This window comes from Mustela nigripes, chromosome 14, assembly GCF_022355385.1.
Source record: "Mustela nigripes isolate SB6536 chromosome 14, MUSNIG.SB6536, whole genome shotgun sequence".
Classification (NCBI taxonomy): domain Eukaryota; kingdom Metazoa; phylum Chordata; class Mammalia; order Carnivora; family Mustelidae; genus Mustela; species Mustela nigripes.
The window spans coordinates 15,606,596-15,630,441 of record NC_081570.1 but is presented as its reverse complement, the minus strand read 5'-3'; the positions used below and the strand labels follow the sequence as shown (position 1 = coordinate 15,630,441).

At 55.7% G+C, this 23,846-nt stretch overlaps 1 protein-coding gene across 1 annotated transcript in view; it reads left to right on the top strand.

The window, feature by feature from the left end:
- The first annotated feature begins 1,934 nt into the window (after window positions 1–1,934).
- HSPG2 (heparan sulfate proteoglycan 2) overlaps window positions 1,935–23,846 on the top strand; it is a 98,877-nt gene continuing 76,965 nt past the window's right edge. Inside the window, exon 1 of the mRNA XM_059376567.1 lies at window positions 1,935–2,066. Coding sequence (XP_059232550.1) covers window positions 2,004–2,066 — 63 coding nt within the window. The 5' untranslated portion in view covers window positions 1,935–2,003. The remainder of the gene's footprint in view (window positions 2,067–23,846) is intronic.

Genomic DNA, 23,846 nt, shown 5'->3' with positions numbered 1-23,846 from the left:
CGCCTTTAACAGATCAGGGGTTTATTTAGGAAAAGAAGGAAGGCTTCTTCCTTCCAAGATCAGACCTCCCTCTTCTGCTCCACCTATATCTCCCTGTTGGGAGCCGTAACAGTAATAACAGCCCTTACTCAGTGGTGTGCCTGGCATCTGGGTTGGGGCTAGGGAAGGACGCTCTGAGCTGGTCCCCCAGAAATACGGCCCACAGGGTGAAGAACCCAATCTTTTGAGGATAAAGCATCTATCTGGGGGTGGGGAGAGTCAGGATGCCAGCATTCTCTCCATCCCCCCAGTGTCTGTATGGGAGGCCACAGAGTGCCCGGGAGCTTGCAGGCCATTATCACAGGGAACACACCTTCCGGAGCCCGGCCTGGTGCCATCCAGTTAGCTGGGCATTTCCTTCTGTCCACAGCTCACCTCACTTCTGACCTCAAACCCAGCCCTGAGTCTCTGGAACCTAACAAATCTCACAGGAAACAATGGAGATTTCAGTTTTTATTCTCCCTCGTCATTACTCAAAAGACTTTCCTCTAAGCTACATGCACACACGCACACACACGCTGGTTTCTCTCCACCCATCAGCCTGGGTTGCTCTGGAAATTTTCAGGCGGAAGGGAGACCTAAGCGCAGGCAGAGAGGCCCAGTGGCAAGGCCAAGGGTGCTGTCTGTGGGTGTGTGTGTGTCAGATCATACAGGAGGGGGATTTACCACCCAAGAATCTGCGTCTGGGCCTGTGTGTGCGCGAGCCGTGTGTCTCTGCACCCCTCTCCCCAGGCTCTGATTTATGTCAATCCAAGTTGGTCTGTGAGTGGTTTATGGGGAAAATGGTGTGTGTGAGGGGCAATTCAGTTCACTCTCGAGTGCCCACTATAAGGCGCTGTGGTTAGTGCAGGAGAAAATGTGAAAAAGGCCAACCTGTGCGTGAGCAAATGATGTTCGCTTGTGTGTGAGCCGGGAGTGCCTGTGCAGAATTTGTGTGTGAAAACATGTCCTGACGCTTTGAGGTCTAGGGTTCGCGTTTGTGAGTCTGTGTAAAAATGTGAATTGGAACGTGAGCAGCAGCGTGTGTAAAAGTCGTGCCCGCTGTGTCACCTGCAGGGTGACACTTTTTGAGATTGATCAAATGTGGGCGCCTGGATGGCTCAGTGGGTTAAGCCGCTGCCTTCGACTCAGGTCATGATCTCAGGGTCCTGCAATCAAATCCCGCATGGGGCTCTCTGCTCAGCAGGGAGCCTGTTTCCCCCTCTCTCTCTCTGCCTGCCTCTCCGTCTACTTGTTATCTCTCTCTGTCAAATAAATAAATAAAATCTTAAAAAAAAAATTGATCAAGTGTGCGTCTGAGTGGGTGAAGTCTGTCGCTGTGCGCCGGTTGGGAGTGAGGACGCAAGTGTGAAGGGTCGTAGGGGGAACAGTGTGGCATATGCGTGTGTGTGTGTGTGTGTGCGCGCGCCGTGCGTCCCCAGGTGCGCAGTGTTCAGGCTGCGCGTGTGAAAGCGTGGGGAGCTCTCACGGCCCGAGTGAAGAGTCACGTTGCACGGTGTGAAAGAGGGTGAGAGCGAGTTTGGGGGTCCGTGCAGGGGTCGCGAGCTCGGGGAGGGGCTGTGGGGGCCCGCGCGCAGGGCCCCGGCCCCGTCCCATCCCACACTCCAGGCCGGGTTTGGCGGGAAGCCGGGCTGGGCCGCGGCCCGCGCCGAGGGGGCTGGGGGGGCCCAGACAAAGGCCCAGTTGGCTGCGCGGCCGGCTCGGGCTCCGGCTAGCGGCGCCCGCGGTCCGGGGGCGGGGCCTGGCGCCGCGGGGCGGGGCGGGGCGGACCGGGGGCGGGGCCCGGTTCCCGAGGGCGGGGCGGACGGCTGCGAGGGCGGGGCGGGGCGGGGCGGGGCGGGGCGGGCCGCGGGAGAGGTTGGGGCGGCGGGAGCGGGCCGCGCCGTCCCGAGGATTCCGCAGGCTGGCGAGCGGGCGGCTGCGGGCTGACGCCGAGTGAGAGAGGGAGCAGAGCCGGCCGGGCCATGGGACAGCGGGCGGCGGGCGCGCTGCTGCTGGCGCTGCTGCTGCACGGGCGGCTGCTCGCGGTGAGTGTGGGGGGCCGGGGGCTGGGAGTGGGTGGTGGAGGGCGGGAGCGCCCCGGGCCTCGCTCGCTGCGCCAGCCAACTTGGTTGGGACTCTGGCCCGGGAAGGGGGCGCCTGCCAGGGACCCCGGGCGAGCACAGGCCGGCGCCACCCTCCACCGTGGGGTGGTTCCGAAAGGCGCCCGGGGAAACCTGCGTGGGGCCGGGGGCGGGGCCGCGTGAGAGCCCGTGGGTCGACCGGCCACGTTGCTGAGTCTCCAATCGCGCTAGGCATGGCCCGGCCTGCCATTCCTGGGGACCAAGTGGAGAAACTTCGAGCAGGGCGGGAACTTGGCGGGGCAAGGGCACCCTTTTCTGTGCCAGCTTGGAAAGGGGGCACTCAGTGGTGATGGGGAGACTATCAATCCTCACCGGAACTTTACCAGCTCGTCTGGCCCCTTTGGGAGCTAGTGACCGGGAAGGCACAAGTAAAACCCATTTCGGACACAACTGAGGTTTGTGTGGAACACCCACGGGCCCTGGAGCCCTACAGCTCAGGACTTGAATCTATCCCTGCTCCTCACCGAGTGGCTATGTGACCTCGGGCAAGCCCAAAGGGAACTCAAAATGCACGTCTCAAAGTGTATACAGCTGAAAGCTGGTTGGCAGGACGGCATGGAAGGCGGTGGAAGTGCCTGGTACTGGACCTAGGTCTGTTTCCTAGCTTTTCTCTTCTGCGGTCTCAGGTGCAGGGGTGGGCCTGCCACTACAGCCCACTTCCCTGCTCTGAGCTTGGATGGGCCCGTGCAGAGAAAAGGAATGCTTGGCCAGGAGAGGCTCTGAGGACCTGAGTGAACTCGAGAAGGGCGGGGCAGGGTCCGTGGGCAGGCAGCTGGTGGCAGAAGTGGGTGGGGGCACATCTGAGGAGCTGGGCCTCCCCTGGTGAACCACAGGGCCTCCCCCACCCTCTTTGAGGTGGTCCTAGGCGGTCCCTGTCCCTGCCCCCTGCCCCCCACCCCCTTCTCAGAGCCAAGAAAGGGACTTTTCTCTAAGCCAGTGTTTACCCAGTGACTGAATCCCTGTCCTCGCCTGGCTAGTTCTGTCTCACCTCTGCCCTCCTGAGTCACTCCTGAACCCCCACCCCAGACCTGACCCCTCAGCTCTCTAGCCCCGCCCACCTAGAACCTCTCCTCCCCCCACTCCCCATCTGCACTGGTTCCTTAATCTCCTCTCTCAGCCTCTCACCCCAGCACATCCCGTTGTCCTGTTGCATCCCATCTTGATCCAAACTTGATCTTTATTTTTCCAAAAAGTAGGCACCAACATAGCACATGGAATGTCTTCCTTTTCTGGAACTCCCCCAGCTATGCTCCCCTGCTGAGGGGCTCCAGGATGCTGGGTCCTACCATGGCTAGAGTGAGGAGGTGGGTGGAGTTATTTGCTGTGCGCAGGAGAAATTTCCACAGCAATTCCAGATTGCAGCCAGTCATCTCATTCACTCATTCATTCAACATATCTTCATTGAACAGCATTCCATGACAGTCAGTGGGAGTTTGGGGGTTCATTCATTCAGCATACAGTGCTAAGCACCTACTGTGTACCATGCATCTGGCACTGCACTAGGGGCTGGGGCTTATGGGTGAGCAAGAACAGGCCCTGTCTTTGCTTTCCCAGAACTGAGATGGGTAAACAGGCAGTTCCAATCCTGTGGGATTATAGTCTCCTCAGCAACCACACCGAGGTCTTCACTGTCCCACCCCTGACTAATGATGGAGAGCTGGAAAGAGCTTGGACCCAAGAAGTCTGGATCCCAGCTCTGTAATTTTCTAGCCTGTGATCTGAGGCCATTTCTTTTTCGTGGCCTCAGTTTTCACATCTGTAAAATGGGGTAAGAAGTTTATCACACATTTTCAATGACATCAGATTCCCAGCCCAGTGTCCTAGCAAGCCTTGGGCTCCTCCTCACCCACTGTCCTTTATCTTTTCTGCCCTTTGGTTCACATCTACACAAGAGGAAGGTAAGGTGGTCCTTAGGGAGCTCAAGACATCACTGGGGGCAGGAGACAGAGGAAGCAGTGGTCTGTGATTAAGTGTGGGAGTAATTTCAGTTCAGAGGAGGTGGAGAGGCTTGCTGGGGGTGGGGGCCAGGCCTGGGTGACTCAGTGCCTGCCTTGGCCTGCTGATCCCTTTTCTTCCTGCTGGGGCCTTAGCCCTTCCTTTCTTGGGGCCAGCCCTGCCAGGAGACAGGAATCCTGAGAGGGCTGCCATGATTACGGTGTTTTCAGGGCTGAGGAGGGAAATCACTGAGATACCTGTTTCCTGCCTCGCCTGGGTTTCCGCACTAGGGAGCCTGTGGGTGGATGGGGGTAATGGAGGAGCTGGAGGAGCCTCCCCTTCCCTCAGGGGCAGCACTATCTCAGCCCTCCCCTGGACATAACTGGCTGCCCTGCCCAACCCCCTGCCTCCCAGCCCCCAGCCTCCAGCCCCTCTTGCTCTAGACCTGGTTGGGGTGGGGTATGCTTGTAAGTGTGCCTTGGGACTTCTGGAGGGAGGGCCTTAGGCCATGGAGGGAGGTGGAGGTTGGAAGGGGCAGAGATGGCCCCCCCCCCCCATACACTAGGCCCAGCTCCCTATATCTGGGGAGTAGTGGCCCCCACCTGGCTTGGCCCGGGCCTGTTCTCAGGCTCAGCGCAGGCATGTTGGGATCTGTGGATCTGAGGCGCAGCTGGGGAAAGAGGGTTAGAAGGAAGGTGGCAGAAGATGACTGGGTTCAGAGCTTGGAGTGCTAGGGAGGGAGGTCTTGGGGTGCCAGGCCAGATGATGATAAAATAATATGGACAGTTCACATTTATTGAGTGCCTACTGTTTGTAGACACAAAGTTTCTCAGCAGATTCTCGCATGCCATTCCCCTGCTCGGATCCTCCCTGCATTCCCCCTGCTGCTCAAGATCAGACTCAAGCCCCTGACCTAATATAGCCCACAAGGCCCTTTGGGATCCGGCCTCCCCCGCTCCCTCTCAAAATCTCTCCTCTTGCCAACTTTCCCTTTGCTTACTCACTCTAGCTATACTGGTCTTTGTTTCTCAAATATGCCAAACACACTCCCACCCCAGGGCCTTTGCATCTGCTGTTCCTTCTACCTAGAACGTTTGTTGTCCCTCAGATAGCTACATGACCCTCTGCCTCCCTTCTCTTAAGTCCCTGACTGCTCTGCCCACATTCTCTGTCCCCTTACACTGCTTTATTTTTTTTTCTTGTTGCTATCTGCAAGTATTTGTTTACTTATTTATCTCTTCCCCTCACCCCCCACCAATTTAAGATCCATGAGAGCAGGACCTTGTGTGTTCTTGTTCACTGCTGCTGTACCTTTAGCATCTGGCAGGTAGTAAGTGCTTGGTTAACATATCTGTTGAATGCATTAACGCATAGCTCCTGATATGGTCCCCATTCTCTAAGCAGAGGACATCGAGGAACAGAGAGGTTACATAACTTGCCCAGTAGCTCACAGACACACATCCTTGGTGATACTGTGAGCCCGGCTTTGAAGGCAGACAAAGCTCTTCTTGCTACTCTGCCTCGTATCCCACTTGCTTATAGCTAGCACTAGATGTTAATAAAACTGTTGTCGCTCATGTTGATAAAAGTAAGAACTCAGGTCTGAGGTCGTAGAGAAGCTGCTCTCAGACAAGGAATATCTGGGCCTGGCTTCAGGAACAAAGGTGCTCGGGATGGGTATGCCTTGTCCATCCAACCTCCTAGGGACGCCTGTCCTGGAGGGAGCCTAGAAAGACCTAACTCCAGGGTGGCTATTTGTGGGATCACCTGTTTATTTGTAGTTTTGTTAGTTAATTTCCTCATCGAATATTCCCCGAGGTCCTATAGACAGTTGAATTAATCCTAGGACTTTCAGGCCCAAGGGGGTCAGGCCGGGCCCCACCCTGTGTAGGGTGTGAGGGGGAAGAAAGTTCAGCCGGGGTGCATGGAGCCCTCACTGGTTTCCCCTGGTTGTTCCCTGGGGACTCAAGGTTTAGGGTGAGTCTGCAGAGGCTCCAAGGCTACTCGGCCTTGTGGGGAGACTCTCAGGACGGGGAGTGGGAAGGGCCAGGCAAGATGTGGAGAGATACAGAGCCACGATTCAGAGGCCACTGGGAGGCCAGACATGTAGGTTCTGGACCCTTCACCACTTGGGATGTGTGGGAAGGGCTCTCAGCTCTGGCCCCTGGCCCCCCTCCCTAGTCCATCCCAGCTGGAGAGGTCAGGCTGGAGAACGAATGGGTGAACTTGACTCCATCCCCTAGTAGCTTCCCAAGGATAGGGTGAGCACAGTGCCCTCTCCTCCCAGGGCCCACCCTGGCCTTGCCCCCAACTCCCTTCTTCCGGGAAGAGGGAGGTTGGGCTGAAGATCCTAGCCCTGCTGGAATGTTCCCCGAGCCCAAGCCTTGGCCTCTTTAGCCTTGCTGCCCCCTCCTACTCCCAGGGCCCAGCAGGGGCTTGCTGGCCTGCCCCAGCGCCCAGAGCTGGCTGACTGAAACCTTGAAGAATGTGTGGAACTCACTTCGCGGGGAGCCGCCAGCCTCACTGCTGGCGTTGGGTTGGGTCCGTGTCAATAGTGGCCTTGAGAGGGGAGTGGCTTGTGGCTGCTGGGGGTGGCTGGGCTAGGGGCATCATCACGAAAGCCCTGAGAACAAGGCGGCTCTTTGAGGCCTGGGAATGTGGGGCCTTCAAGTGTCAGCCGCCCCCAGAACCCACCCTCCCCTGTTTTCCCCACGCCTGCGTGTGCCACAGTTGCAGCGACCTTAGAGCATCCCAGTGGCATCCCTGACGTGTCCTTAGGAGAGCTCCTGGCTACCTACCAGACAGAGCCCTTTCCCTGAGGGACAGAGGAGGGCACCCTGTTTCTCTATTGCTCTGGTTTGTAGGGGGGGCATCTGGGGCACAGAGGCCTGTGATGTGTGGTGAATGAATGAATGGACCGATGGTGGATGTGATTAAATAGTCCATAAGCTAAAGTCCCCTACGGCTGCACCTTAGACATGAAATTCATTCAACAAGTATTTATTGAGTATCTACTAAGTGTCTGACCTTGTTCTAGGTGCTGAGGTCACAGCAGGGAACAAAAGGTCAAATTCCCTTCCCTCACCTTACTTGCAGTATAGCCCATGCTGGAAGAGAGTAATGTCAGATGGCGATAGTGCTTACAAGGAAAGATAAAGCAGGAAAGAGGGTGGAGAGAGCGATGAGGTGTGATCCCATCAGGGATGAGGGTCAGGAAAAGCCTCTGAGAAGATAATCCTTGGACAGAAGCATCTGAAAGAAGTGAGGGTGTGAAACCTACAGATGCCTGGGGACGGGGCACTCTAGGCAGAGGGAACAGCTAGTGCAAAGGTCCTGGGGGTCTCCGGTATATCTGTGGAAAACAAGGAGGCCCATGTGTTTGGAGCAGGGTGAGTGAGGGGGAGCATGGTCCATGTGCTCAACCTTGGCCATGGGAAGGCCTTTGGATTGGCTTCTGAGTGAGATGAGAGGGCACTCTAGTTGCTTTTCAGAGAAGAGGATGTGGAGGGTCAAGGCCAAAAGCAAGCAAGCCGCGATCCCAGCCAAAGACAAGGGGAACTCACACCAGGGCGATGGAAGTGGGAAGAAGCAGTTGATCCCTGAAGATATTTTGAAGTTAGGGCTGACAAAATTGGCTGATGGCTTGATTGGGTATGGGGTAGGACAGAAAGAGAGGAGTCAGGGAGGTCTCCCCAGTCTGTGGGGTGAGCATCTGGAAGTATGGAGCAGACACTAATTAAGATGGGAAAACTCGGGGCGCCTGGGTGTCTCAGTGGGTTAAAGCCTCTGCCTTCGGCTCGGGTCATGATCCCAGGGTCCTGGGATCGAGCCCCATATGGGCTCTCTGCTGAGCAGAGATCCTGCTTCCCCCTCTCTGTGCCTGCCTCTTTGCCTACTTGTGATCTCTGTCTGTCAAATAAATAAATAAAATTAAAAAAAAAAAAAAAAGGGAAAACTCTGGGAGGCATTGGAGGGGAAGGCCTAGCGATGGGGGCAGCATAGGACCAACTCAGAGCGAGGACAGTCAGCCCCCCCACCCCACCCCTTGACCCCCAGCCAGAGCTGAGACCTCTACACTGTCCTGTGAATTGGGTGCTGGCGGAGTGGGGGGGTCTTGCCACATATGGAACTGCAGGCACGGGCCCCTTAGGACCGCACAGCCCGAGCTCATGTTTGTGTATCTGTGTGTTTATTATGTGTTTATTATTATTCCCAGTCTAGCAGGGAAGCATCATAAAGACATGGACTCAGATTCTGTTCATTGCTCTGTGCCTGGTGCTAGGCCACAGTAGACAGTAGCTGAACATTGATCGAGTGAATATGTGAATGGCCTTGGGAGAAGTCAGCAGGCCCAGAAGGCCGAGCTCCTTGCTGAGGATAGAGAAGGGGCTGCTTTGGCCCCTGGGCAACAGGGGAGCTGTCCTTCCTAGCCTCTGCTCTCTGCGGAGACCTGGAAAATGGGGCCTAAGCTGTGGTGCCCACACTGCTGTCTTCCCCTTGTCTGTTTCCACTCTGGACTCAAAGCCCCTTTCTTGGGCACCACGATCGAGGGAAAGTGTGGGCTCAAAGGGCCCTGCCTTCAAGCCTTAGCTCAGCCCCACCTGGCTGTGTGACCTTGGGTAAGTTGCTTTGTCTGTCTGAGCCTCAAGTCAGAAATAGGGATCGTGATGCCCGTTTCCCCAGTGTACGCGAGACCCAGAAGTTGCACTTTGCTCGGTGTGTGAAGGGAAATAGGTGTTGGACAAATGGTGGCTGTTTTGTGCGAATTGTTCCTGCTGAGGGCAAGGCCAGAGTGATGTTTGACTAAGGGTTCCGAGTTGCCCAGCATGCCACACCTTCTGATCAAAACTGCTGCCAGCGACTGACCCAGGACCCCGCTTGTGGAATGAATGACCACGTAGATGAAAGCTGTTGCTTCTCTCCTCTCTCGCGCTCCAAGGGCTCTGGATGTAACAGCCTCTGATCCGTCACTGCCCCCCTCCCCCACTGCAGCCACAGCTGCAGGACAGAGTCCAGCCTTCCACCCTGATTGCTCCTTCCTGCTGGGGGAGCAGGAGGGGGGCACACCCCAGGGTGTGGCTTGGGAAAGGCTCGAGCCTGTGGATGCATTGTCCCCTTCCCAGATGTGTGCCGTTGGTGGGCTCCGAGCAACAAGAGGTGTGGCCAAGTAGCTCCCACAGGGGGCAGAAAGGATGTTGGCACATCTTAAGGGGTGTGGCGAGGGGGCTTCCTGGAGGAGATAAGACCTTGCCCAGGGAGGTCCCGAGGGATCCTATAGGGTCAGTGGAGCCGCACAGCCCTTACTCTGACCCCTGTGAGCTCGCAGAGAAGCATCGGGGCAAAGGGAAAGAGATGCAGGAGTGCGTGGTAACCTGTCCCTCCACCCTGTGCCTGGGGCTTGGGCTGCTGGCTAGAGACCTGCCCCTTCCCCACGAGGGTGTGTCGCGTCCAGGTGTTTCATTTTCTTGCATCTGGCATCGTTCCCCATCTTTCCCCCAGTCCCAGTCTGTGGGGAGTGGGAGGCAGCCTGGGGCTTGGCAGGGGGAGGACTTCAGAGTGGCCTCGGGTGACCTCACAGATGGTCTCCTGGCATGGTGCTGGGAATTCCCAGCTGCCTCTGGCCCCTTCCCAGCCCACCTCCAGGTCCCTGACCCCACCTCTGCCTTCCCCGCCTTCCCCTGCTCACCCGCAAGGAGCCAGATCTGGCCCCCACCTCCTGCTGCCGCTGGCCTCCCCTCCTCACCCCAGCTGACTCATCCCCTCTCCTTGTTTGGTGGTTCCAGTTTTCAAATAGTTGGGAACTGGGATCATGCCTCTTCTTGGATGCCTCGCTGGGCTGGATGGATTGAAGTTCTGGCTTCATAAATCCTGGCCCCAGCGGCCTCTGTCACTTCGCTTTCTCCCTCTCCTGCTGTTTGCCTTCCTGCGACCCTTGGGCCAGAAGAACAGAGACCTTGGAGTTTCCTGAGGCCAGACCAGGGTCTTCTCTCAGCCCAGGGACCTCCTGGGGCTCCTCCCCAGGGACCCCAGTCACGTTGATCATCAGCCAGTGCTCAGCGAGCGCGCATGTCTTCTCTTGATTAAAAACCGCCACCCTGTCTTGAGCCAAGCCCCACACGGGGCTCTCTCCCAGCAGGCATTATTGCATATAATCCCAGGAATCTCAAGGTTGGCATTATTTTTGCCATTTTGCAGAGGGGGAAACTGAGGCACAGCAGGGACATGGTTGGCCCAATTCATCCATCTCATATGTGGCACAGCTGGAAGTGGGGTCCAGGTTGTCTGCCTCCAAAGCTGTCATCCCTTCTTCTGTGGATCCACTCGGCTGGTATAGAGAGAGGACAGTCAGGGAGGACTGGAGGACTGGCACAGGCAGGACAGGCTACACGGAGGAGGTGGACGGGGCTGGCCTTGGCAGAGGGTACAGCAAACTGTGTATCTGCCATGTGGGCTTATCTCGTTCCGACTTCGAGGGCTTGGGTGCCTTTTGCCCCTTGGCCTCCATCCCAACTTAGTGATAACATTCCCCCGGGAGATGGATTTGGCTTTCCCTGGGACTGAGACCCCTGGGAAGGTGGATCTTTCTCAGTCAGGTCCCAAGCTCCTCGTGGGAACTGCACGTTTTGCCATTAGGAATTCAGTGAATTTTTGCCAAACGGGACTCACTCGGAATCAGCCTTGTGCCCACCTCCATCCCAGGGACCTGTGTGGAAGAGAAGACACAGACCACATGGCCCATTGGGGAGGCATAATCTACACATAAGTCCCAAACTGAGTCATCCGAGCATCCCTGAGCAGTGCAAGAGTCAGGAATTTTCCCATTCATTCATTCATTCATTGCCTGAGGACCTACTGTGTGCTAGACATCGTACTAGGTGTTTTATCTGCGTTGTCAACTTGCCCATGTAGTTGGGATTCTACCTCCTTTTCCCACGAAGAAGCAGCTCTGTTGAGAGCCATGACTGGCCCAAGATCACACAGCCAGGTGCCAAGGAAGGTGGTAGTGGAATCCGTATCTGACAGTCCTCCTGGGAGAAGTGAGAGGCAGGGTCCCTCCTCTCTGGGGTCCCTGGGTTTTAGAGAGGCAGGTCCCATGAATCAGAAGCACCCAGTGCAACTCACAGTGCAGACAGGAACAGGTTGCCAGGGAAGGAAAAGATGGATTTCGTGCCTGGAAGACCTTGCGGAGGCAACAGGACCTAAAGAGCCTAGAGGATTTGGCTGGTGGGGGAGGAAGGCATCTGGGCCAAGGGGCCAGAAGTCATCTGTCCCCATTGTCCCTGGATTCACATTGTTGTCCAGTGTGTGGGCAGGAAGGCCCAGGGCTGCTGCTGGAGTCATTAACACGAGGAAAAGAATGAAAGGAAGCCACCAAGCTAGCTGAGGTGACATCCATCTTGGGTCCTCACCCTTTACCTGGCCTGACCAGGAGGCAGGAGGTCAAGGCCCCTGGCTGCCACTTAGTTGCCAACCAACTGCTGACCCTCTTTCCTGGGCTTGATTTTTCTATCCACGAAATGGATTTCTTTCTTTCTCTTTGGTCCCCCCGCCAACCCAGAGGAGCGGGAGTGTTGAGATCTTGGAGAAAACCACTGGCTTTCCCTCAAGGGATGGTGGTACGCCATTCTTTAGAGCCTCCCCTGTGACTAGTCCTACATCATCCCTCACTGATGCTACCAGTGCCCAGGTGCCAGGCCCTGAACGAGGGAACCAGATGGAGGAGGTGGCTGTCTGCTCCCTTAGACCTCACCTGTCCTTTCCTATGCACACGAGATCCCTTCTGCGGTGGCCTGCCCACATGGGTTTCCCTTGGGGACCTGCGGCTGAGCTAACAACAGGGGAGCTGTCAGTGTTTAGTGACTGCGCATTAGCTTTGGGGGTCACGGGACTCCTATACTCCTCCTGTGTGATCCTGGACAAGTCTCCGACTTCGTTGAGCTTCACGTCCCCCGGAGGCAAAATGGGGCCATTCATTCATCCAGCAAACTTTTATGGAGTGCCAGCCCTAGGCCAGGCCCTGTGTTAGGTATAAACCAGCCAGGGGGTTAATGGAGCTTTAGAGTCTGAGAGGGAGGCCTGCTGGTTGCTGGACTGGTCCATACGAGGTTGGGCCTGGGGAGAGTGGTGTGCAAGAGCAGGTTTTCATGGCCACGTGGCCTCTGGGAGATGATCTGGAGTCTTTGTGACTTCGTCTAAGCCCGCATTTGTTAGTAGTGACTTGGCAGCCTGTTCTTGTGGAAAGAGGGGACCCGGGGACATGGCCCCCCTGGGCTAGGGCAGGCGAGAAGACCCATAGGGCTGGAGAAGAGAGCAGGCTGGTTTTGTTGGGCATCTCAGATGAGTTCTCGGGTGTGGAAAATCACCGGGGTTATTTATGCTGAGCCTGATTAATTTAGGAGAAATGGAAGCCCCGGGTGTGGGGCTCTGTGATGTTAGGCTGGATGAAGGGGGTGGGCCTGAAGCTCGAGGGAAAGGGAGGCAGAGACCAGCTCTGGCCTGGATTTGATTTGAAAGGGTTAAGTCAGCCCGGTGTTCTACCTCCTGGGTAGGGGGAGGTGAGGTGGGGAGCAGGGAAGGGATGGCTGGGGCAGGAATGTGTGATAAGATCAAAGCTTTCAGCCTGCCCGGGCCTCACCTTGGTTTCACCTGAGCAACTTAAGGGAATTCTCTCCTTGGAGGAGGAGGAGGCTGGAGAACTCCTGGGGGAGGGGGTTGCAGGTCCCACCCTCCTCCCTTGGGCACTCCAAAAGAGGTCCCGCCCCCCATCTTCCAGAAGGCTCAGCTCTTGCCCTGACAGGTGCTGGTAGCCCCAGGGACCACCTTTACTTGGTGCATCCAGACTGGGGTGGGGGGCCTCTCTCTTTACCACCCCTACAGCTCTCTCACCCTGGGGGTTCTGGCCAGGACTTGGGGAGCTCTTTCAGTGGCCTCTTGGCCCTCCATCCATTAATTCTCCATTTAACTCTGCAGGTTGTACCTAGGGATAGTGTCATAGACAGGAGACACAGCCATGAGTCTTGTCCTGGTGCCATCACTTACTGCTCTGTGTTGCTGGGCCGGTGGCTGAACCTCTCTGAACCTCATCTGTCAGCTGGGAGTGGCAATACCTTCTTGGTGGGATTTTGGGGGAAGACAAGAGATCATGTACATCTCCTACAGCCAGAAGAGACCGTCGACAAATAACAGGAACCACTCTTTTGTGGTTTTCTTTTGCCCCCTTTGAAGATGACCCCTGACCGTAGGTAAACACGGAAGATGACTTGGCCGTAGGTAAACATGCAGGCTCCGTTTTGTCCTGCCCCCTCCTCCCCTGCCCTCTGGGAAGGTCCCAAGCCCCAGAGTCCATCCTTCTGTCCAGCACTCTTCCCTATGGGTCTTCACAGTGTTGAAGGGGAGCGGGGCAGGACAGGTTGTAAGGGAAGAGGGGGCCTGGACTCTTGTAAATGCCCCCAGGGCATTAGCCGGGCCACCTGTCCTAGTGACACCAGGTCGAGCTTAACTGGCCAGCCCGAGTCAGCCAGGTGGTCCAGGCCACCCCCTGGAGAACCGGGCCCCTCGGTGCCCCAGCCTCCACCCGGGCTCCTGCCTCCGCTCAGTGCCTTGGTTCTGCTACGGTTAATGATTATTCTGGGCAGCAGGGGACGGGGAGGCCCGCCCCCTCAGCGCCTTAACCACTGGTTGCACCCGAGGTATGTTAGCAAGCGGCTTGGGTGTTCCCTGCTTTAATGTGGCAGCTCAGCTCTGAGGCACGTGGAGGGGGGTTGGAGGGGGGAGCAGGCAGTAGGGTCTTAGAGTCACAGATTGACAGGCCAGCCTGTGCCCCTGGGGCCCAGGATTAGGGCCCATAGGATCTGGGTGAAATGGGAGGTAGGCATCATAGGCCCCTGTGCTTTGGTGCCAGCCGTGTCCGTACAGTCACACATCAGGTGAGCAAGGCCCCCAGCCCAGAAGAAGCCTTGTGCTCTTCCTCACCCAGGCTCAGACCCCCCACCCCCCACCCCCGGGAGTCCCAGCTGGAAGGCCGTGTGAGGGTTAGGGCTTTGGGGCAGCTGGGCTTGGCTTCTGACCCCAACTCTGGTACCTGGGCCTGTGTGACCCTGGGCATGTCACTTTACCTTTCCAAGTACCGATGTCCTCATCTGAAACAAGAGAGTACTAATGCCTACTTTGTGGGTGTCCGCGAGCCAACGGGTGGAGAGTATGTAGCTCGTAATTAATAGCCAGGGAAGGGAAGAAATTATTACTGTTGTAGTTTTTGTTATTAGGAGAAAGTGAAAGTTGAACCCTGGTCCTCGGTAAAACCAGAGCAGCCGTGGCCCATGGGTGTTGGGCCCATGGCTGGGGGATCTGGGAGGAGGCGGGGGATAGGCAGGTCCCGGGAACTTGTTTGAAGAGGACATGTATGAGAAGGCTGGCTGGCTGGAGAGAACAGGGCTCTGCAGGCTCTCTGGGTCTCCCCCAGGCCTCCTCGGTGCCCCCCCTTCCCCAGCTCCTGGGTCCTGAGGTTGGTGCAGGCAAAGTGGGGGAGGAGGGAGAAGTTTATTTTGATAACATTAGGGCATATTCCCCCACTGGCAGCTGCTATTTTGAGAGCCCCGGAGAGCAGGGGCTATGGTTAAATTAGGTAATGTTGCTCCAGAAGGAATGTGTGAAGCCGCGGGGCCGAGGCCGCCGTGAGAGGACAGTGGGTTCGCGCCATATAAAATTAACTGCAACTTGGAGAAGAGCGGCTCCGGCCGCTTTATAAGGCGATGGAAGGGGGAGGCCTTGCGGGGAGTGGAGGTGATGGCCCAGGACCTCGTTTGGGGGCATCTGGGCCCGTGCCCAGAGGCCTGGTGGGCCCAGCAGGGGCTGGCGATGTGGCTGGAGGGGTAGGGCTGCTGAGTGCTCAGCCCTGTGCCTCTGGCTGCTGCTCCAAGCGGGTGGGGCCTGGGGTGACATGGTGCATGGGGAAGACAGATCCGCAGACTTGGCCGTGAATCCTGCTTCTGCCTCCTTCTAGCCTTCTGTACTTGGGCAAGTTGCTGGAAGCAAACCTCAGTATTCTCAGTGGTGAAAATGGTTCCGGCCCCCTGAAGATGTTTCTTAAGGACTGAATCTCTAGAAAAAAAAGCAGAGTTAACTTTTGTTATAACCGATGCAAGATGGTGTTCTGACTCCGGGGATGGTCCACACACCAGCCGCTGGGCCTCACTCACACCTACTGAGTCAGTGCAGGTGTGCTAGCAGGATTCCCAAGAGATCCCCTAGGATTCCTGTTCATAGGGAAACTGGTCTCATTTTTTTTTTTTTTAAGATTTATTTATTTGACAGACAGATCACAAATAGGCAGAGAGGCAGGCAGAGAGAGAGGGGGAGAAGCAGACTCCCCGCCGAGCAGAGAGCCCGATGCGGGGCTCGATCCCAGGACCCTGAGATCATGACCTGAGCCAAAGGCAGAGGCTTAACCCACTGAGCCACTCAGGTGCCCCATGCTGGTTTCATTTTATCTTGAAACCACTCCTGTGATGGAATTACTGTCATCTGCTGTGAAAACTGAGGCATGGAGAGATGGCCGGCATAGAAGCTCCATCCATATTCATTCTCTTTCCCAATTCTGCCCCCTCTGCCCCTCCTACCCCTCTTTTGGGCTGGGCCAGGTCTGGGGAGAGGTACATCAAAGTTCCTGGCAGGACTGGAGAAAGTCAAAGAGTATCGCCTGCCTTTGCGATTTAATTAGACTCTCTTATTTCCATGCACCACTGGGATGAGCACAGCTGGACAGAGGTCACTCCAAAGTCATTCCATAAGGGCTTCTCTACCAATCTACTCACATGCCCTGTGGTACGGACAGTGGCCACTGCCTGACGGGTCAGGGGATCAGAGCAGGGGCTGCTCGGGGTCACCCTGTGTATTACTGGTACATTTGAGACTGAGTTCATCTAGCAGCAAGTATTTTGAGGAACAATTACTATGTGTCCAGCCCTGGGGAAGCATCCTAAATTTTCCCCAGTTCTACAGACTCTTTATTTTCCAGAAATAAAAATGTTACTATTTATTTCTCTACCACTTATCCCACGCCACACACTTGCATTATCTCTTACAACTATTAAATACCATGGCCTGTTTCTTCTTCTATAAAATGAGGATAGTAATAATAACACCGAGCTCATAGGGTTGTTATGAAGATAACATCTGTCAAGTGCCTGGCAAATAGGGTTTGTTAAATACATATAATAAGTACAAATAATCTCCCAACAAAGCCGGTCCTATTGCTGCCTTCCATTTGACAGATGTGCAAACTGAGGTCCGGAGTAAGAAGGATACTTTCCCATTGGGATTGCAGGAGAGGAGGGCAGAGCCCTAAAAAATTGAGTCCCTAAATTTCTGAGTCACTATTATAATGCAACTCACTTTGGTATATGCTGGTTTCTTATCCACTAGTTGCTGCTCAACATTGGGACATATCTTAAGGTTAAAATATATGTAAAAGATGAGAAAACCCGTCCTATTGCTTGTTCCCGACGAACATTGGTTCCAGCAGGAGAGTAGAGACATTTACTCAAATGGCTGTAATTAAGACCAAATCTCTAGCCCTGTCAAAGGTAGGGATTAAGTTCTGTGGATACGTGGGGGTGGGGGGAAGATGTCTTTGTGGGGGGTTCCAAAAGACTTCAGAGTGGAGGTGGTAATTTAGCAAAGCCTTGAAGGACCAACGAGTAGATTAGATTGGGAGGCATAGGAACAGCATTCTAGGAGGAGGGAACAGCCTTCACGAAGGCCTAGAGGCAGGAAATGTGCCCTGTGAAAGCCAGTGCCATTCAGGGGTCTGGGGCTGTGTGACATCTGCAGTGATAAGGCCTGGAAGGCCAAGTCCAGCTTTCTTGTTATTGAAGATTTCCATTTTTTCTCGAACACTGGCTCCTTAGCCAGCAGGGATTATTCCATCATCATTTTCACTTTTCTTCATGTCAAGAAATCAAAGACTATAAATGGCTTGTCTGAGCTTCTGGTCAATGTGTGATAACGGGCCTAGCTCACAGAATTCAAGCCAAAAGCAAGAGACTTGATGCCCTGATTAACTGGGCAGCCTGATCGCCTACACATGTACAATTTCCGTGAGTCTTTTCCAGCATTGACAATAACCCTGGGTGGGGAGCCCAGCGGAAAGGCCAGGCCTGGGTTCTGGTTTCCCCTCTGTGGCTTGCCAGCTGTGTGGCCTTGGGCAAGCCTCAGTTTCCTCCTTTGTGGGGCAGAGACAGCTCCCCCTCCAGGCTTGCTTTGAAGGATTGGTGATGGTGTGATCTGCGCTGCCCAGTAAGATGCCCTAGCCACAGGTGATGACTTAATAAGTCTAAGATTTAGTTAAATAAAATAAAATTTAAGTTTTCAATAAAAAATCTCATTTCTCCATTGCCTCAGCACATTTCAGGTGCTCAGTAACCACAGGTGGCTCATGGCTACCTGACTGGACCGGGTAAACAGAACATTTCCATCACTGCAGAAAGTTCTATTGGGTGGCCTTGCGCACTGGGTAAGGGTGGCTATTGTTACTGTTACTGGTTCCCCATCCCAGCTTGGAGCCCCCCAGGCTGTGGAGGCCGGAGAGACCCCTGAGCCTTGACAGAGGTGGACAGGTTTGTCCGTCTGTGCCTTCTCTACTTTCTCCTCAGCTCCCAGGGAGCTCTCCCTGTCCCTCCCCTGACCACCCGTAATGGTAAAAAGGCTCCCTTTCCCCCTTAATTTCCCACCCCCTCCCCTCAGCTGCCTCTGCAGATCTGCCTGTTCAGCTGCTGGCATCTGGAATGTCCATGTCCGGCCTCCGAGATTCCCACTGCCCATTCCTGGGGCGTGGAGGTGCGCGCGGAGGCCTCCCCTGGCAGTCCCCTGCTGCCAGCGGAGGTGCCTGGGCCCCTCTCGGCAGGATGGAGATGATGGTTTGTTGTGACGGGGGCAGTGGGCAGCCTGCCCGCTCTAACACTCCCGTATCTGGGCGCCAAGCATGTTGTTTGCACTTGGCTGGGCCTCAGGGTCTGGCCCAGTGCCCTCGAGGGCTGGCCTAGTTTATCACCCTTGGTCACAAAGGCAGATCATGGGCCTCCGCCTGGTCAGGACACCAGGAGCTGCTCCTGGGCTGGGTCCTGGGGATGAGGGGCACATCTAGAGCTGGAGGGCAGGGCCAGTTCCCGGCTGCAGCTGGCCCATGGATGCTGAGTGGGGACAAGGCCCCGGCAGGCATAGGCAGGGCGGACACTGTTGGGGGCCAGGCAGGAGGTCACCCTGGGCAGTTCAGGTTGGTAGGGGCTCCTCGGGGCATTTACACCTGTCTAGGGAGGAGCTTGGGGTCACCTCTGATTATCACGTTCTGTCCTCCCCCTCCCATTGGCCCCTTCCCTCATCACCTGGGAAGTGGACAAGCAGGCCTCTCAGACCCACGAGTGCTGAGGCCACTGAGGCCCAACAAGGAATTGTGACGCCTTCACAGCGTCACACCACCACTGTCTAGACGTTCTACACAGCCAGTCTAGAGCAGTTGGGACTCTGGCTTGGACACCTCATGGGCTTTTCCCCATCCTGCCCCTCCCCGTGGGAGCTCTGGGGATGGTAGTAGCCCCTGGATATCTTGCTGAGAAAGATGGTTGGAATCCTGGCCCTGCCACTTTTTCTGTGACCTTGGGCAAGCCTCTCGGAGCCTCCTCCTGGGCCTCATCCGGGGAATGGGAATAATAATTATACCTCATTCTCAGGGCGGTTGTAAAGGTTAGGCAACCGGCCCTCTGGCTGTTTTCAGAACATTCTAAGGGTACTCCTGCCTTGGGGCCTAGACAGCCATGACTCCCTGTCCCCAGAGTGCCCTTCCCCTGGGCCCTAGTTTTCATCACATCAGTCCCCTTCCCTAACTGGCCTGTGTAAAACAGGGGCCTCACCGCGACAGTCCTGGTCCTCCTCGCTCTGCTGTGTTTTTCTTCACAGCATTCTCACCCTCTGACAACTAACAGTTCATGGTCCCGTCGAGTCCCCAGTGAAGTGTCACCTCCATGAGGGCAGAAAACACATGTGTGTGGTTCGTGATACCCACGCACGTTAACAGTTCCTGGTTCCCTCCCCTCCTCTTCTGGGTCCTTCTGATCACAGCCATTTTTCGGGCCCTGGCTCCAGGCCAGGCCCTGTGCTCTGTGAGTTTCACAGGGTCCCCGTGACAGCTTTGTCACTCATCTGAGTGGCAGGAGGTGCTGCGGTGACTCGCCCGAGGCAAGCCAGCTGGAAAGTGGCAGAGCCAGGCTTCCAGCTGGGTTGGTCCTGCCCGAAGCTCCCACTGCACCGCTTTCTGGGTTGGGCTAACAAGATCAGAACTTTCACCCAGATTTGGAGTGCAGGATCTCCGTTTGTCAGGAGTGAATGGATCAGATTTAAGGGGGGGCTCTCCGTCTTTTGGGGTGCCCCTTCCAGCCCTCTCTTATCCTGTGGTTGGTCAAGTACAGCCATTCCCACTGCCCTAGAATGGCAGGTACCCTTTGGCTGGAGAGCCCCAGAGGTCAACTAGAAACCCCAGGGATAGGGTAGGGACCCCGGGGTGACGGGTGGTTCAGGTCCTGGGCTGTCCCTTGGCTGTCTGGGGGCCAGTGGACAGGGTGTTCATGCAGGCAGCAGACATTCCTGGTCGGAGGTGGCGGACAGCAGGAGATTTACCATTTCCGGTAACCCGAGTCCCTGGGAGATTGAGTTCTCCCTGCCAAGGACGTGCACCCTTGGCTTGCCAGACCTTCCTGCCCTTGCCTCGGCCTTGGTCTGCCTGGGGCTGAGGACCTGTTGGAGGGAGCTGCTGAAAGTCCCAGAGGTTGAGATAGGAGGGGTCTCAGGCCTTGATCAGCCCCTGACAAAGCCCCAGCCTAATGCCACCCTCCCAGAGCCCTCCTCTGTGGAGCCCCACACCCCAGCCTTGGGGACGAGGGGGAAGGAGGTGACATGATGGAAGGAGAAGGGCGCTGGGTTAGGAGCCAGAGACCTGGGTCCTGGGTCTGCCTCTGCCATCAGCTTGCTAGGATTTCTCTTCTTGGAGCCCCCGCGGCCTGTCTGAGTAACCAGCACTGTTCTAAGTACTCTACATATACCATCCATCTCATCCTTATAACAACAGTGGGGGCGTGGGGGACGGTCACTAAAATGAAGCTCAAAGGTGGAAAGTCCCCCAGTGGGCAGTGTCACAGAATGGGATTTGAACTCAGACTCTTCAGCACTGGCTGGTCTTCCTTGATGCCTTGCTTGCCCTCTCTGAGCTCTTTTTTGGCTTCCCCTCCCAGTAAGTGAGGGCTTTGGGCTAGGGGATCCCTTCCAGCCCTGGCAGAACAGGACCCAGGAATCTGTTGGAAGGCTTCCCAGGCACATTTCGTTTGAGGCTTACCTCGCCTATGGTGGATTGCGGGGCGGCGGGGTGGGGGGGCATAGCAGGAATTATTTTTCCCTGGGGGTTTCTGGAGAGCTCATTATCTGGGCCTGTAAGCCCTTGGATGAGGGGGTGGGGGTATGAGGGGAGGAAAGGGAGAAGGGGACAGGTTGTCCGTTAAATCTTCACAGCAGTCTTGAAGGTGGTCATTTTTATTCCTATTCTACAGATTGGAAAACAGAGGCTCAGAGGGGTCAAGGGATTTGCCCAGAGCTACACAGCTAGGAAGTTGCCAGCCTAGGGCGTCCAATCAGCTCCAAGTGGTTTGGGGTGGCATGTGACCAACACACATTTCCTAAGATGGCTTTCTTTGATTTATTAATACAATAAAAATAGTAGTCTTCCCCCCAAAAAACCATGAACATGCCCCAGGCTTTAAATACCTGTACATCCAAACTACATCTCCCAGGCTGCCTCTGACACCTGGACACGGCCCAGGGATCCTTTGTTAAGCTGCTTCTCCACATACGCCTCGGAAAATATGGCCAGGCATAATTACAGGGATGCAAGAGTTCAGAGGAGCTGGGCCACGTGGGCTGGAACGAACTGGAAAGGGTTGGCACTGTGCTGGGAGCTGAGGGGCCTAGGGTGGAGCCAGGCAAGGCCAGGTTCACAGGCTCCAAAAAGCCTCCCTGAAGGGCTTGCCACCCTGGCCATTTGCCAGGAACACCACGGGGCCTCTCCCGGGACCCCCTGCCCACTTGGCCCTGCCCATCCACCCCTCCCAACGGGGCATCAACCAGTCTCCAGCTAAGGCATCTTGGGCCCACAGACCTTTGCTCCAGTCCCTCCCCCTCCCCCCTGACTTCCCCAGGAACTGGGTAAAGGGCTGCAGGAATGAGGCCTGCATCCTGGCCAGTGGGCCCAGCAGGGCCAGGGACCCTGGGATTTGAACGGTTGGCAGCAAGAGGACTGAGATGACCCCAGCCAGCCTGCTCCTACCCCCCTCCTGCTGTGGGGCCCTTGGCCCTGAGGCCCCAGCAGCTGTCAGCAGGGAAGGGTGACAGAAGAGGGCCAGAGGTGATTTTTCAGCCCGCCCCTTCTCCCCCTGCTTGGGCCAGGCCCAGAATTCTTACCAGCTGCTGTCAGCAGCTGCTGAGCTTTGTTCCAGAGCCAGCCCTGGGCACCCCCCCACCCCCGCCTCTGAAGGACATCTTCCCACCATCTTTCATAGCCACTGCCCCTGGGAAGGGGTCGGGTCTAATATGGGTGACATGGTCACATTCCAGGGTTCCTTTGATCCTATGAACACACAAAGAAATAGGAATTAATGCCCCCATTTTATGGAAGAGAAAATAGATCCAGAGAGGCCAAGAGGCTTCCTTGAAATCACACAGCTACTGCATGGCTGAATCTAGGATCCTCGCTCTGGACTCAGTGTCCACCCCATGGCCTTTCTTCGGAGTATGTTGTGCAGAACAGTAGAAACTTCTTGAGGTTCCTGGGTCTGACTATCATCTTGGCTACTTAGTAGTTTAAGGACCCAAGGCAGGATCCTTTTTTTTTTTTTTTTAAATTTATTTAAGTAATCTCTGTAGCCAACATGGGGCTCGAACTCACAACCCTGACATCCCAAGTTGCACCCTCCACCGACTGAGCCAGCCAGGCACCCTTCCAGGCAACTCCTTAACCACTTGTAGTGGAACGCTCATGTTCTTGCTTATAAAATAAGAATAGGATCTACCTCTTAGGATTATTGAACAAATTACATGAGAGCATCAATGTTAAGTACTTAGCCTAAGTCCTGGAGTGTTCTAAGGACCCAAAATGAGATCTGGCAATGTTATCATGGCTCTTTGGGCGCTCCAGACACATTCCACAAATACATATATCAGTTAATAAATATTTATTTGGTACGTACTGTGTGCCAGGTGCTAGAAAAAGAACAGTGACAAAATAAACAAAATCACTGTCCCTGCTTACATTCTGTCCCACGCAGTGCTGGGGAGACACAGCTTCATTTTAACCACAGAAGCCGCCAAGCTCTTGTACACACACTGCCGTATTAGCCACATTTTCAGATGAGAAAATGGACTGAGACCAGTGGCAAAGCAGAGCCCTGGACCCAGTTCTCCTGAGGGTCTTGGGCAGTGGCCCTGAGGGCTTCCTGGAGGAGGGGGCACTTGCACTGCCTCTCTCAGGGCCTCAAGGACTGGCAGGAGAGGTTGGGATGTGGCTACCACAGTCTGGGCAGCAACAATTTCAGGAAGGTCTTGCCTAGGTCAAGGCCTCTTGTTCCCCAGGGAAGAGGTCCAGCCAGAGCTTTAAATACCCCCATGCAGCCCAGAATAGCCCCCATTGTCTTGGCCTGCAGCTGGGGGACCATGGAGGATGCTGAGGGGAGGCTGATCCTGGAGTAGGAGGACGTCTTCCCTATATGGTAGGGCTGGTGTTTCTGGGAAGACTTTTCCATTTGGCTCCTGCAAGAAAGCCTGCAGGAGGGAAGGGCGGAACACTGCCTGGTTCTGCGTGAGCAACGTGCTGGCTGGCGGGGGAGCTCCGTGGGTGGGGGACTCCCAGGGAGGGCTGTGTGCCTGAGTGAAGGTGCTCCTTTGTGCGCCAGGGTTGTGTGTGCATTGGCCCACTGGGCCCTCCACTGTGGGCAGGCCTAGCCATGTCCCCTGCCCGGGGCCTCTTGGCACCCTCTGGTGCTCTGGCTATTTTGGGCACTGGCTGTGTTCAGGTTTGGGGAGGGATGGGTAGTCCTGCCCAGGGCCAAGGATGCTGGGGGGCACAGTCTGGATGGCCGTTCCAGCCTCCTGGATCTTTGATGGCTATAGCCTCTGCCCCGGACTTCAGCCTCAATGGGTCACGGTCAGTGGACCCCTATGGGATGCCAGCCCCACTGGCAAGGGCAAAGAAGAGCGCCAGATAATCCTTGCCCTTGGGACGTTCCCTGCTCTCGGTATCAGGAATAGTTGTGCTTCCTCTAAGCAACGGGTTTATTTTGACCTCACTGGGACACGGAGTCCAGGGACTGGTCAGGTTTCCTTCCTCCCATTGGCCACTGGAAAGCTCAGAGCCAAATGAATGGTTGCTTTCTCAGACCTCCAGAACTTGGCACGTATTCTCTATCTACTTACTGCACTCTAGACTGTCTGTCTGCTTTAGTGAGCTTCTGTTATGTGCGTGTAGTTCATTCTCTCCTGACCTTCTGGGTGTGTCTTTGTAGGCTGCTTTGAGTTTTTCTGGAAGAGGGAGGTGATGATGGTGATGATGGTGACTCCGTTCTGGGCAGTCAGTCCCCTGCAGCCCGATGCTTAAGGCTTGGTTCTCACTTTGGGATTCCCTCTGCCAGCCCCTCCCTCTTTGCTGGTGGAAGTCAT